Source organism: Schistocerca cancellata, chromosome 5 (genome assembly GCF_023864275.1).
Source record: "Schistocerca cancellata isolate TAMUIC-IGC-003103 chromosome 5, iqSchCanc2.1, whole genome shotgun sequence".
NCBI lineage: Eukaryota > Metazoa > Arthropoda > Insecta > Orthoptera > Acrididae > Schistocerca > Schistocerca cancellata.
In genome coordinates this window covers 397694967-397711347 of record NC_064630.1, presented here as the reverse complement: position 1 = coordinate 397711347, position 16381 = coordinate 397694967, and the positions used below count along the sequence as shown (strand labels likewise).

Genomic DNA, 16381 nt, shown 5'->3' with positions numbered 1-16381 from the left:
GAGTGGCGGCAACTTGAAATTAGCGGAGATTGAGGCCTGGTGGATAACGGGAAGAGAGGATATATTGAAGAGCGAGTTCCCATCTCCGGAGTTCGGATAGGTTGGTGTTAGTAGGAAGTATCCAGATAACCCGGACGGTGTAACACTGCACCGAGATGTGCTGGTCGTGCACCAAGGCATGTTTAGCCACAGGGTGATCTACTCCAGTCCTGTAACCCCGAAGGTGTACACAATCAAAGGCAGAGCCACGTGTGAAAGCACCCACGTGATCTACCAACTGACCTGCCTACACTGTGATGCATTCTATGTGGGAATGACCAGCAACACACCTACTCCAGTCCTGTAACCCGGAAGGTGTACACAATCAAAGGCAGAGCCACGTGTGAAAGCACCCACGTGATCTACCAACTGACCTGCCTACACTGTGATGTATTCTATGTGGGAATGACCAGCAACAAACTGTCTATTCGCATGAATGGACACAGGCAGACAGTGTTTATTGGTAATGAGGATCACCCTGTGGCTAAACATGCCTTGGTGCACGACCAGCACATCTTGGCGCAGTGTTACACCGTCCAGGTTATCTGGATACTTCCTACTAACACCAACCTATCCGAACTCCGGAGATGGGAACTTGCTCTTCAATATATCCTCTCTTCCCGTTATCCACCAGGCCTCAATCTCCGCTAATTTCAAGTTGCCGCCACTCATACCTCACCTGTCATTCAACAACATCTTTGCCTCTGCACTTCTGCCTCGACTGACATCTCTGCCCAAACTCTTTGTCTTTAAATATGTCTGCTTGTGTCTGTATATGTGTGGATGGATATGTGTGTGTGTGCGCAAGTGTATACCCGTCCTTTTTTCCCCCTAAGGTAAGTCTTTCCGCTCCCGGGACTGGAATGACTCCTTACCCTCTCCCTTAAAACCCACATCCTTTCGTCTTTCCCTCTCCTTCCCTCTTTCCTGATGAGGCAACAGTTTGTTACGAAAGCTTGAATTTTGTGTGTATGTTTGTGTTCGTTTGTGTGTCTGTTGACCTGCCAGCACTTTCATTTGGCAAGTCACATCATCTTTGTTTTTATATATATATATATATATATATATATATATATATATATATATATATATATATATATATATATATATATATATATATATATATAAGAAGGAAATGACAGGTATTTTGGACAGGTCAGGAAAATTGCTGGTGAATCCTGTGGATGCCTTGGGCAGATGGAGGGAATATTTTGAAGAGTTTCTCAGTGTAGGTGAAAATGTGATCAGTAATCAGTAATGTTTCAGATTTCGAGGTAGAATGGGATAGGAATGATGATGGAAATAGGATCACATTTGAGGAAGTGGAAAAAATGGTCAATAGATTGCAGTGCAATAAAGCGGCTGGGGTGGATGAAATTAAGTCGGAACTCATCAAATACAGTGGAATGTCAGGTCTTAAATGGCTACACAGGATAATTGAAATGGCCTGGGAGTTGGGACAGGTTCCATCAGACTGGACAAAAGCAGTAATCACACCAATCTTTAAACATGGAAACAGAAAAGATTGTAACAACTACAGAGGTATCTCTTTAATCAGCGTTGTGGGTAAAATCTTCTCAGGTATTGTTGAAAGGAAAGTGCGAGTATTAGTTGAGGACCAATTGGATGAAAATCAGTGTGGGTTTAGGCCTCTTAGAGGTTGTCAGGACCAGATCTTTAGCTTACGGCAAATAATGGGGAAGTGTTATGAGTGGAACAGGGAATTGTATCTATGCTTTATAGATCTAGAAAAGGCATATGACCGGGTTCCTAGGAGGAAGTTATTGTCTGTTCTACAAGATTATGGAATAGGAGGCAAACTTTTGCAAGCAATTAAAGGTCTTTACATGGATAGTCAGGCAGCAGTTAGAGTTGACGGTAAATTGAGTTCATGGTTCAGAGTAGTTTCAGGGGTAAGACAAGGCTGCAACCTGTCTCCACTGTTGTTCATATTATTTATGGATCATATGTTGAAAACAATAGACTGGCTGGGTGAGATTAAGATATGTGAACACAAAATAAGCAGTCTTGCATATGCGGATGACTTAGTTGTGATGGCAGATTCGATTGAAAGTTTGCAAAGTAATATTTCAGAGCTAGATCAGAAATGTAAGGACTATGGTATGAAGATTAGCATCTCCAAAACGAAAGTAATGTCAGTGGGAAAGAAATATAAACGGATTGAGTGCCAAATAGGAGGAACAAAGTTAGAACAGGTGGACGGTTTCAAGTACTTAGGATGCATATTCTCACAGGATGGCAACATAGTGAAAGAACTGGAAGCGAGGTGTAGCAAAGCTAATGCAGTGAGCGCTCAGCTACGATCTACTCTCTTCTGCAAGAAGGAAGTCAGTACCAAGACTAAGTTATCTGTGCACCGTTCAATCTTTCGACCAACTTTGTTGTATGGGAGCGAAAGCTGGGTGGATTCAGGTTACCTTATCAACAAGGTTGAGGTTACGGATATGAAAGTAGCTAGGATGATTGCAGGTACTAGTAGATGGGAACAATGGCAGGAGGGTGTCCACAATGAGGAAATCAAAGAAAAACTGGGAATGAACTCTATAGATGTAGCAGTCAGGGCGAACAGGCTTAGATGGTGGGGTCATGTTACACGCATGGGAGAAGCAAGGTTACCCAAGAGACTCATGGATTCAGCAGTAGAGGGTAGGAGGAGTCGGGGCAGACAGAGGAGAAGGTACCTGGATTTGGCTAAGAATGATTTTGAAGTAATAGGTTTAACATCAGAAGAGGCACCAATGTTAGCACTGAATAGGGGATCATTGAGGAACTGTGTAAGGGGGGCTATGCTCCAGACTGAACGCTGAAAGGCATAATCAGTCTTAAATAATGATGATGATGATGATGATGATGACATATTTCTTATTGATGCATTTTCTAGTTATTCTTCACTCTCTTTTTAGGATTTTGTCGATTCTGTTTTTCTGAGTGACTTAGGAAATAGTTTCACTTCCATATGTTACCTCTGGTTGAACCACCATCTTTCAGTATTTTAGTTTTGGTTGATAGACATTATTTACTGCATGTAGACCATGTTAATTTGTGATCTTTTACATTTGACTTTCTTTAAATACAAATTAATTTAATATGTAGAATTGTAAAGCAAATGCTGTGAGGAAAGGCAAATGATCAGTTACTAAACAGATGAAATCATAATGATTACACTCTGTTACTGGCTGCAACTTCAGTTGTGACTGACTGTCTTTCGCACATTTGTGAAAAGTACAGATTATTAAAAAGTTACATCCATATGGAGCCATTGTAATTTTGATGAAGAGTTTGCAGTTAACAGCCAAGATGATGACTTCTCTACACCATTAGTCATGTGGCTGTATATCTATTTATTGTCAAACAATAGAAATTCCAGGATGGAATAATGACCATGTTCTGAAAACAGAAGATTGATACTCACCATATAGTGAAGATGCTGAGTCGCAGGCAGATATGATGAAAAAGACTTACACACGTTGAGCTTCTGGCCAAAAGGCCTTTTTGTAAAGCTTATAAAAAACACACACACACACACACACACACACACACACACACACACACACGTTGCATTGACGTGCATACAGACACAACAAAAAGACTACTAAACATTTAGGCTTTCTGACAAAAGGCCTTCTTCGGAAGTAGAATATTGTTTTGTCATCCTGGACTTTCCATTATTTAAATAAGTTCCTACTGAGCTACATCTTTGTTGTAAGTAAAGTATGGAATGACCCATCAGATATTATTCTTTTTCTCTATCATCATTTGCCCATGCCACCTGGGATTGTCAGCATTTGTGTCATGTTAATTCATTCTGGATGATAAGAGATTTGAAGACAACCATACAGTTGCAGATGTTCTATGTTTACAGCCTGCATGTAGTTGAGACTGCAGAAACAGACTGCTTGAGATACTGATTGATTTCTGTGTAGGATAGTACAGACTGTTGCTGTAGTAAGTGGAGAAAATTACAAGAAAACGCATAAATGAACTGCATTGCCGGAGAAAGATAATCTTATTTTGGTTGATAGAAGTGTGTGTTGTGTCTTTTACTGTATTCAGTCAACATTCTGTTTTAAATTTGGCACTTGCAAGTATATGTGCTCGCTTTCAGAACTGCCATGTCTACTGCTAAGTAACTGGATAAATTACGACTTGTTAGCATATACAGCAATTGAGGATGGCCTGTAAGGCCAAAATTGGCCTATCAGGTGAAAATAAAGTAAATGGATGTAGACAACAGCTGAGGTGGAACCATTACAGTGTCCTTCAATTTTTATAATCGTCTGTTCACAAACTCCTTAATCATTTGAAATAGGGCACTCTTTTTCTGACATATGATTTATGTTTTTGCAGTTACTATTTGCTACTGAAACATTTGCAATGGGTGTGAATATGCCTGCACGTACTGTGGTATTTGATGCCATTCGCAAATTTGATGGTAAAGAGTCAAGAGATCTCCAACCAGCTGAATATATTCAGATGGCAGGAAGGGCCGGCCGAAGAGGTCTTGATGCTACAGGAACTGTGATCATAATTTGCAAAACTGATGTTCCTACAGAAATGAATCTTAAGAATATGATGTTGGGTAAGTTGTATGACTTATGTATGACTGTTCCTTTTATATTAAAGTTCACACTGTAATTAGTAAATTTATAACTGACCATTTGAAAAATATTGAATATAAGTTTCCTGGTTAGCTATAGGCAATAATATCATTTTTAAAGTCGGTGTGATGTAGAAAATCCATGCTGGAATATAAATAATGCAAGGAATAAAGACACACAGCTAAATTATTCCACTGCTACATCCCAACTGTGGAGCAAGATTGTGTTGGGTGTAGTGGATGTGAGGAGGAAGAATGTGGGAAGGGGAAGGTTGTGAAGGATGGCTGACAGCTTGCGAGGAGTAGGACACAAATGTGACATCTGTGAGCTCAATCTGAAGCAGGCAGAATCAGTTATGTGCGATATATGATTGAAGTCGAGGAATTGGTTGGGAAGTGGGGGAGAGGGGTTTGCAAAGGAAGGAGGAGACTACAGAGACTCCTAGCTTCTGTCTCCTCTAGCCCCTTCCCACACTCGCACCCACACCCACTTCCATCCCTGTCTCTGTGCCCCTCACATCTCCCCATTATTTCTCCACATTCATTCCTTTCCGCTGTCCTCTCTAACCCCTGCCCCTCCCAACTCGTCATATGTGTCACACAACTCTCTGTCAGTGCCAGGATGAGTGCACCTTGCACCATGCAGTCCTTTGGAGTGGGCCCATCTGCAACTGTTTCCTCACCCAGTCACTCCTCCTGCCTATCACCTTCCTCCTCTGCACCTGACACACAATCCCTCACCCTAGTCAGTCTCCAGTGCCGAGACAATGTACGTGTGTGTGTGTGTGTGTGTGTGTGTGTGTGTGTGTGTGTGTGTGTGTGCGTGCGTGCGTGCGTGCAAAGGAGGACATTGTCTGAAAGCTCAGCCACTTTTCCAATTTTGTTTATGTGTATGTCATCTGCTCAATGTTTCAGCTATATGGTGAACAGTTTCCTTTACTCCTAGCATCATTTGTAAAGTCATTTTCTTGCAGATTTGTTACTAGCTCTGTTCAACAAGGAAAGAACTGGAGTGTGTCTAACACTACCGTAGGAGAACCTGGAATTTATGTTTCGATTGCACATTCACAGCACAAATCTGAGAGAAGGAAGATTGATTTATCAGTGAAAATGTCATCAAAAGATAATGGTTGAATATCCACCAGTTAATTTATTAGCATTGGAAACCTCTGCTATCATATGTAATGTGTCCTGTACATAGTAGCAGATTTTCTTATTGTGAAATGTGTGAGCGGACATTATTGGAAACAAGAATGCTTGGCGTACTATCCGTACTTAAATGGAAAGGGGTGAGTGGCAGGGAATCTTTGCAACTATTACATAGCCACTGCTGAAGTCCAAAGAAATTCTTGGAAGACATCCTAGTGGAAGAGGTTATTTTTCAAGAATGTTTATTGATGCCTTAGTTATTTAGATTGAATGATAATTTTGTTCTGAAAGCCACATTTAACAGATTGGTAGAAGAAATTTCTTCACGAAAGAAAGAACTAGAGTAGATAGGAATGTTATAAATTTGTTATCAGAGAACAATTCTTAAGCATTTCATCAGCAGCTTTCTGTACTAGTGACTTGAATCTTAAGAAGACTTTTTCAATGGCATGCTGAGGATGCTGAAAATGTATAGGCATACAAAATGAAGAAACTTTTTTTTTTCTGTGATGTTCAAATTTTTTTCATAGAAGTTATGATTGTGTTTTTGTAATCTGAGAGATTTGCTGGATCCACCCCTGAAGATTTATGGTACTGAATTCGAAGTTTTTGCAGAAACTGAATATACTTTCCAGTACAAAAAATTTCTGCAGTGGAATGCTCCCTCTGGCCTTTGTCCATTGCTCTCAAGTAATTTGGTAATATTTTAAACTTATCTTCACATATTTCCAGCATTGTGGAGCTTTGTTTGTTTCTAGGCAGACACTTAGATCCTCTTCCAAAGGAGTAGTCTGTGTGCCACCTCCAAGTTCTTCTCTTTCCTTCATCTTCTAGCATTTTCACCAAGACAGAGTCCACACACATTCATCATAGCCATTTACTCTTAGGAGACTTTATATGCAAGCTGCTGGAAAAGTGACAAGTAGAAAGGTGTACACAAGGTAAAGATTTACATGAAAAAAGTATAATTGTGAACATATATAAAGTATTAATTGTTAGCTAAAAACACTGAGACACAGGAACAAAAAACTATCATTCACCAATGAAAGAGCTTACAGAAACCTCATTCAACTGATTCTTGAACCTTGCTCAGCAGACTGAGACCTTTAATGGGTAAAATTTAATAGACGAAATAGAGAAGATTGAAAGAAGTTCAGCAGGTGTTATCATTGGATTCATTTAGTAAACTGGAGAATATCACAGAATTGCTCATCTAACTCCAATAGCAGGTGTCAAAAGAGAGGTGCTCAACCTCATAAAGTGGATTACTGTCTCAATTCCAAAAATGCCCTTCCCACTGCATGTATTGTGTGCAATGATGATGGGAGTAAAATCAGATAAATTCAGACTCGTACCAAGGCCCATAAACAGTCATTTTTTTCTGTACATCATTTGCAAATAGAACAAATTAGGAGGGAAATGCTAGTGTTACCCAATGTACCCTTCACCAAACACCGTAAGATGACATGTGAAGTGTAGATGCAAGTGCATTGTGGATTCTCACTCTGGAGTGAAAATGCAGACAGACACAAAATAAATAATACATAAAATATTTTTTATATCTACAAATACTCTTCAAACACCAAAAAAACTGTTGCCAAGGAAACAAACACTACTCCTTTAAACAGTTGAATAAAAATGCTGATATGGCTCTCTGAAGGAGGTCATAGGTCACCAGCTCAGCATGGCACAAAATTATCAGAAACATAATTTCATGTTCAAGTCCTTTGCTGTTTGTGACAGAATTACAGTGTCATTGCCAAACCTCAATTTTTTTGTTTTTCTCCCTGGACTTTAATTCCTACTCCAAATTTTTCTTTTGTTTCCTTTATTGCTTGCTCAATATACAGGTATAATAATGTATCAGGACTACAAACTTGCCTTGCTCCCTTCTGAACCACTGTTTCCCATTCATGCCCCTTGACTCTCATAACTGCCATTTGGTTTCCCCACGAGGTGTAAATAGCCTTTTGATCCCTGTAATTTACCCCTGACACCTTTAGAATTTGAGAGAGAGTATTTCAGTCAACACTGTCGAATGCTTTCTCTAAGTCTATAAATGCAACAAAAGTTTGTTTGCTTTTCTGTAACCTATCTTCTGTGACAAGCCAAAGGGTCAGAATTGCTTCATGTGTTTCTAAAATTCTGCAGAATCCAAATTTTTCTTCCCTGAGGTCATCTTCTATCAGTTTTTCATTCTTCTGTAAAGACTTCATGATAGTATTTTGCAACCATGACTTATTAAACTGATAGGGTTCAGTAATTTTCACATCTGTCTGCACCTGCTTTCATTGTAATTGGAATTATTCTGGTCTTGAAGTCTGAGGGTATTTTGCCTGTCTCATACATCTTGCTCATCAGATGGAAAAGTATTGTCATGGCTGGCTCTCCTAAGGCTATCAGCAATTATAACGGAATGTTGTCTGCTCCCTTGTCCTTGTTTAAACTTAGGTCTTTCAGTGCCATGCAAAATTCTTTACACAGTATCATATCTCCCATTTCATATTCATCTACATCTTCTTCCATTTCCATAATATTTCCTTGAAATATGTCACCCTTGTATAGATCCTCTATATACTCCTTCCACTTTTTTGCTTTCCCTTCTTTGCTTTGGACTGGTTTTCCATCTGAGCTCTTGATATTCATACTGGTGGTCCTTTTTCTCCAAATGTGCCTCTAATTTTCCTGTAGGTTGCATCTATCTTTCCCCGCGTGATATATGCTTCTAAATTCTTACATTTGTCCTCTAGCCATTCCTGGGTAGCTGTTTTGTATTTCCTGTCAGTCTCGTTGTTTAGACATTTATATTCCCTTTCACCTGCTTCACTTTCTGTATTTTTATATTTTCTCCTTTTATCAATTAAATTCAATACCTCTTGTGTTATCCAAGGCTGTACTTTCACCTTGCTTTCAACTGTTTGCAGTACCAGCACAGCAAGGCCATTTTGGTTCATGTGTTACAAGGCCAGATCGGTCAATCATCCAGACTGTTACCCCTGCACTGTTAAAAAGACTGCTGCCTCTCTTAAAAAAAACCACTGCCTCATTTGTCTAGCCTCTCAACAGATACCCCTCCATTATGGTTGCACTTCCAAAATGGTTGCACCTATGGTACGACTATCTGTATCCCTGAGGCACACAAGCCTCCCTATCAATGGCAAGGTCAATGGTTCATGGAGGAAGGTCAGAGACAGCGATGGACACGGAGGAGCAGTTGAACGGAATGGACAGTGTCTTGAAAGGAGGATATAAGATGAACATCAACAAAAGCAAAACAAGGATAATGGACTGAAGTTCAGTTAAATCAGGTGATGCTGAGGGAATTAGATTAAGAAATGAAACAATTAAAATAGTAGATGAGTTTTGCTATTTGGGCAGCAAAATAACTGATGATGGTCAAAGAAAAGAGGATAGAAAATATAGATGCATTGGCAACAAAAGTATTTCTGAAAAAGAGAAATTTGTGAACATCAGTTATAGATTTAAGTCTTAGGAAGTCTTTTCCGAAAGTATTTGTTTGGAGTCTAACAAAGTATGAAAGTGAAATTTGGATGATCAACAGTTTAGACTAGAAGAGAATAGAAGTTTTTGAAATGTGGTGTTACAGAAGAATTCTGAAGATTAGCTGGATAGATCGTGTAACGAATGAGGAGTTACTGAATAGAGTTGGAGACAAAAGAAATTTGTGTCACAAGTGACTAGAAGAAGGGATCGGGTGCTAGGACACATTCTGAGGCGTCAAGGGCTCACCAATTTAGTACCGGAAGGAAATGTGAGGGATAAAAATCATAGAGGGAGACTAAGAGATGAATACAGTAAGCAGATTCAGAAGGATGTAAGGTAAGCAGATTCAGAAGGATGTAAGTTGCAGTAGTTAGTCAGAAATGATGAGGCTTGCACAGGATAGAGGAGCATGGAGAGCGGCATCAAACCAATCTTTGGATTGAAGACCACAACAACAATAATTCCATTTAAGGATAGGTTGACCTGAGACCTTCATTTATCTAATAGCACACTCACAAGCAAGTGAATTATACACATAGACTCAGAACCATGCAGCACCCCATTTCACTTTGATGATGAGTGCAATGCATTGTGACATGGACTCCGAGACAACAAAGACATTGGGAAGCCATCTGTATCCATGCTGCTCAACCATCACCAGCAATCCATGTAAACTAAACTACCAGCAACCCATGGAGATTGATCAAAGCTACGTTTCAGGCACACCATCTTACTTGATGGGATTTTAGATATACTGAGTAAGATTGAGGTCAGGTGAACTGGGAACCATCAAGCTCTCTCAGCTCCATTTAGCATTCCTTAACCAAACTGATACAGTTAGAGAGGTATAGAGTTGTACATTCCCTTACTGAAGTTTAGGTTTATCTTCAGAGCAGTATAGGCAAACACAAGGTACATATCATTAGGTAATAATGCCCTGTATCCACTAGATTATGATATGCATAGTAGAGCCAGTCATCTCAGCCTTCAGATTAGATTATAAGCGTGTTGCCACCATGTTGTGTACCTGTAGCCACAAGATGGAATGGAGCAGGATTGCGATGGAAACTGGGCGTGATGAACCTATGCATTCCCACTGCACTTATGTGACTCATAGACACTTGAGTGCCATTTGTCACAGAGCTATGATGATGATGATGGAGCACCTTCTATGAATTGTAGTGGACCTTTTACTGGACAGACCCGGAATTAACTGGTATAGTCCCAGCTGGAATAATTTCAAACTACTGTTTGGTTAATTTTATTAGGAATTTGGGTCATTTCATGTTAGGTGGACGAGCTGTACATGACTGAGTTACCAGATTTTCCTGAAGCTTCTCATTTGCTCTTACAACTCTTTGTAAGAGTGCATAAGTTCATACCTCTTTTAGTTTCTGAACAGTAGTGGATTACAACTATAAAAACTGATCTATCTCTTTTTCTCGTCATCTAATTTAAGGAATCTATGTTTCACATAAAACTGAAAAATTCAGTCACGGTAAAGGGATATCACAATGTGTGGCAGTTACAAAAATTTAAAACAGAAAATAGTTCTTGGGAATGGAATTAGATAAAGTGATCCTTTGATCCCATCAAACAGTTTGAGTGATATTTCGTATTAACTGAAGGAACTGTCCACAGTTCCAACTTGGCACCATTGTGGGAATAATAATAATATTTTCTGTTTTGCTTTTCCCTTGCCTCTAGTTTCAAAAAAAAATCCTTCATTATTGCCTGAAGTGCAGGAAGCCACGCATTCGGGAGGACGACAGTTCAATCCCGCGTCTGGCCATCCTGAGATTTAGGTTTTCCGTGATTTCCCTAAATCGCTCCAGGCAAATGCTGGGATGGTTCCTTTGAAAGGGCATGGCTGACTTCCTTCCCCAGATCGATGGCCTCGCTGTCTGGTCTCCTCCCCCAAACAACCCAAAAGGAGGCCATTGATCAGAATGGCTTTTCATCTACGCTGACAATACTGCAGTGGTTGCTCAGGGAAAGACGTTTGAAGAAGTAGAGGAAAGGTTGACTTCTGCACTAGATACGCTTGGCTCCTACTACAAAGCCAATCATCTAAAGCCAAATCCCAACAAGTCTCAGGTGTACGCATTTCACTTGAAGAATAGAGAAGCTTGGCAGGAACTGGACGTTACATGGCAAGACAAACTACAGGAGCATCGTTCAACACCAGTATATCTGGGTATTATCCTTGACCGAACTCTGACCTTCAAGAAACATTGCCATAACACCGGGCTGAAAGTTAGTTCATGGAATAAAATCTTGAGGAAGCTCACATCCACCGCCTGGGGAGCAAGTCCTCCCGTCCTGAGAATTTCGGCTCTTGCTTTGTGTGTGTGTCCGCTGCAGAGTATGCTTCACCTGTGTGGAGTGCATCCACTCACACCAAACAGTTAGATATTGCAATCAATGAAACTGTCCTAATCTTGTTGGGATGTATGAAGCTCCAGTCGATAAAATCTACCCGATTGTTAGAATAGCTCCCCCCACTATTAGAAGGGCTGTTGCTGCTGATGTAGAGAGGGCAAAGCAACATCCAACATCCACTGCATGATCAGGCTGTAGTCCTTCGACTGAAGTCGAGAAAGAGCTTCATCACCAGGACTCAACCTCTTGAGGGAACACCAGAGTCTAACTGCATCACCAGGTGGAAGAGCAAGCTACCACTTGATATCCCTCTAAAGGAAGAGCTAGCTCCAAGAAACAACTTGCCCTACCCTATTTGGAGATTGTTCAATCGTCTTAGGGTGGGCATTTCTCTATGCAAGACCAACATGCGAAAATGGGGCATTCTTCCAGCTGATGGAGATACATCCTGTGAGTGCGGAACAACACAAGACCCAGCCCACCTGCTAATATGTTCTCAACTTGAACAACCCTGCACAACACAGGACCTGATCGAGGGAACCAGCAAGGCCATAGGAGTTGCTACCATCTAGAAATGCTGACCGGACATGGAAATGAATGAATGAGAATGAGTGTGCTATCACGTGCAATCTCTAGACTGACAATTATTGCAAAAAAAAATATCTTACTGTCCCATCCAGTTTTACTGTAGTCTCTGAAGACAGGTATGAACTAAGGAACAATATACTTCCCACAACAAAGTTTCCAATTGTTATAAAAACAAATGGATATATTCTTACAAATTTACATGAAAAAAGTGTCTGAGATAGATGTATCTCGTCTGGTACTGAGCAAAGTGACATTTGTAAGGGACCAAGGGCCGAACATAAAAATATCTGCATAAACATAACATTAAGGCACAGATTAGATGAAAAGTTTGTTAGTGAAGAATTTCCTGATGTTTATAAATCCATCAAGATTGCATAGAAATGTAGGATATTACATCAAGGCGTTGAAACTAGATTGAATAGCATCTACAAGATATTGAATAAATTTAATTCATGCACAAAAAGAATAAAAACCATTGAGAATTTGCTGTTTCGGAAAAACAAAGAGGAAATGATATGCTTGCATCAGCCTGATCTAATAGATGGTATAATTAAATTCCTGGAATCTTTTCAAGAAGCCACAAATGATATGGAGGGTGAAACAGTACTGACCCTATCTTTTGTAGCACTATGCACATTTGGTTTATATAGCAACATCAAAGTGAAGATTACTGTCGTACTTAAATTGCTGATAGGACATGCAAAATACTTCCTAAAGGAGAAAGTCACTAAGAAACTGCAGTATTTTCACTACGTGGCTACATTTTTCCATTCATGTTTCAAGCAACTCTTAGTCATGAGTGAGGAAAAGCAAGAAAATATATATCAAACTGTTAGTTGAAAGCTAGATAGCGTAGTTGAGGAAGAACTCGAAACAAGATCTAATCTCCTCTCATGTGAAAACATTTTGGAGCAGGCAGTAATCAACTTGTGAACTTAAAGATGAATCTGTGAGATATTTGAACATGGATGGCCCAGGCAATGACTTCAAAAACATTCTATCTTGTTGGAAAGGCAGTGGCCGTGCCCTCTCCAAAGTGACACCATTAGTGCTGCAAACAAAAGAAATTTTATCAAGACAAGCTTAATTGTGTCAAAGGAGCACTGCTGCAGCGATCCAGAGTGTGTCAATGACATTTTGCTAACGGGGGTTGGACGTCAAACGGGCCAACATGGAGCAGGAGAGGCACCACAGGACACTTTAATTTCCACTGTCTATACTTTTACAAATAAATTCATAAAACTTTGTCTGCATGACCAAGAAGCATTCAGGATTCACACTCATAGCAGTGGAAGTTCAACAACATAACAATATAATTTTTTTTAATTTTTTTATTTTATTTTTTTTTTTTAACATGTGAAATTTCATCATTTTTTTCACTTACTATTAGCTGCATTTGCTATAAGAACACTTTTCTTCGTAAGTAAGAGAGATTCTTCAATGAATTTTGTGCTGCTTATTAAACACAAAACTCCTTAATGCAAAGGGCAACGGCCTTGCTGCAGTGGATGCACTGGTTCCCGTGAGATCACCGAAGTTAAGCGCTGTTGGGCGTGGCCGGCACTTGGATGGGTGACCATCCAACCGCCATGCGCTGTTGCCATTTTTTGGGGTGCACTCAGCCTCATGATGCCAATTGAGGAGCTACTCAACCGAATAGTAGCGGCTTCGGTCAAGAATACCAACATAACGACCGGGAGAGCGGTGTGCTGACCACATGCCCCTCCTATCTGCATCCTCCTCTGAGGATGACACTGCGGTCGGATGGTCCCGGTAGGTCACTCATGGCCTGACAACGGAATGCTTTCCTTCATGCAAAACTCTAGAATTTTCCAAATCTATTATAAATGGTGGTAAAAATTAAGATAATTAACTATAAAATTCGAGTTTTTTTTTCTAAAATTGAAGTTTAAAATGCAACAGCTCATTCATTTTTTCATAAATTAAATTTATTCTAGAGTTTCATACACCTGTAAGTATTGTTTGTATGCTGTGCAAAATTCATCAAAGAATCTCTTACTTATGAAGAAAAGTGTACCTATAGCAACAAATGCAGCCAATAGTAAGCGAAAAAATGATGAAATTTCACATGTAAAAATAAAAATTATATTGCTATATTTTTGAACTTCCCATACTATGAGTGTGAATCCTGAATCCTTCCTGGTCATGCTGACAATGTTTTATGAATTTATTTGTAAAAGTATAGACACTGGAAATTAAAATGTCTTGTGGTGCTTCTCCTGCTCCAAGTTGGCCCATTTGATGTCCTACCTCCCTTAATTCATAACAATAACAGGGTCAAGTAGATTATTTTATTAAGAGTCATACCATAAAAGAGAAAATGTAAAGAATTTGTGAAAACACAGTTTTCTATTCTGAAGATACTTTTAATGCAATCTAGATACGTAGCAGTCATGTTATTATATTATTTCTTCTGCTTAATAGTCGTGAAAAGACTTTATAAAGTGAGTATGGTAACAAACAAAAGTGTTGCTTCTAGGGACATTCTCAACAAATGATTTGTGTGACCATTTTCGGATACTATGATGTTTAGAAACAAAAGAGCAAGTAAATGCAAAAATCGAAATATTGTGATAATGAATTAATTTATTCATTCAACATCTATGTATCATGCATTCAGTTTTTATCCACAGGTAATTAATTATCACACTTTGCTGATTTCCCTTCCGTTAAGAGTATGATCAAGTTGCCTCGTGTGTGAGCACGTGTACACAAGCCATGCCCCTCTGTTGAGCGAATACCAAGTTTACAAGCAAAAAGCAAGCTTGATGCATGTGTTGACAACCATTAGTGCAAAGACTCCAGGTTCTGACGTACAGATTTATAGTTGGGAATGTATATTGCAATTCTTTTGGTCTTCTGTCAATTTACTGGTGATGGAAATACCTTATCTCATTAAGATCTGAATAAGTTAAATTTCACCTTAACATTATACTAAGACATAAAATGCTATCCTTAGAAATAGACGACATTCTAGAGAATGTGTGAAGGTGGCGAGTCTTCCACAACTGCTCATGAGAATTTTAAATTAGCTGTAAAAATTGTGTTTAATATAATTTTCTTTTTATGCTTTCTTACTCCTCCCCTCCCCCCATGAACCATAGACCTTGCCTTTGGTGGGGAGGCTTGCCGTGCCTCAGCGATACAGATAGCCGTACTGTAGGTGCAACCACAATGGAGGGGTATCTGTTGAGAGGCCAGACAAACGTGTGGTTCCTGAAGAGGGGCAGCAGCCTTTTCAGTAGTTGTAGAGGCAACACTGATCTGGCCTTGTAACACTAACCAAAACGGTCTTGCTGTGCTGATACTGTGAACGACTGAAAGCAAGGGGAAACTACAGCCGTAATTTTTCCCGAGGGCATGCAGCTTTACTGTATGGATAAATGATGATGGCGTCCTCTTGGGTAAAATATTCCGGAGGTAAAATAGTCCCCCATTCGGATCTCCGGGCGGGGACTACTCAAGAGGACGTCATTATCAGGAGAAGGAAAACTGGCGTTCTACGGATTGGAGCGTGGAATGTCAGATCCCTTAATCGGGCAGGTAGATTAGAAAATTTAAAAAGGGAAATGGATAGGTTAAAGTTAGATATAGTGGGAATTAGTGAAGTTCGGTGTCAGGAGGAACAAGATTTCTGGTCAGGTGAATACAGGCTTACAAAAACAAAATCAAATAGGCAGGGCCGGCCTTACCCATCCAGGTGCCCCGGGCGAGTCGTCCAGTTGGCGCCCTTTATTGTATAAATAGCGAACCTGGCAGTGCTTTGCAACACGGTATTTGACTGTTTTCTAGAAATCGTCTTAAGTGGTTAATGGCCTCATCTTATGATCATAACATGGTTTTTTCCATCGTAAATTTGAGTATTTTATTTTTTTAAATGGAAATGAATTCCAAATAATCTGAAAGCCCGCTAAGACGCTCCATGTGAGTCTTGTGTAGCCTGTGACGTCAGTCCAGCATGCTGCTGTCGCTGCCGTAACAGTCAATATAGCAGTGATATATTGTTTGGGCATTCACGTTTTGGGAAATTGTCTAAAAATATTGCGTAGTACTGCACTGTACATCTACAAAAACTCCAGA

General features: G+C 39.8%; 1 protein-coding gene across 1 annotated transcript in view; it reads left to right on the top strand.

Moving 5' to 3' along the window:
• Positions 1 to 16381, top strand: part of LOC126187481 (helicase SKI2W) — a 166213-nt gene that overhangs the window by 49444 nt on the left and 100388 nt on the right. The window contains exon 11 of the mRNA XM_049928587.1: positions 4408 to 4639. Coding sequence (XP_049784544.1) covers positions 4408 to 4639 — 232 coding nt within the window. The remainder of the gene's footprint in view (positions 1 to 4407; positions 4640 to 16381) is intronic.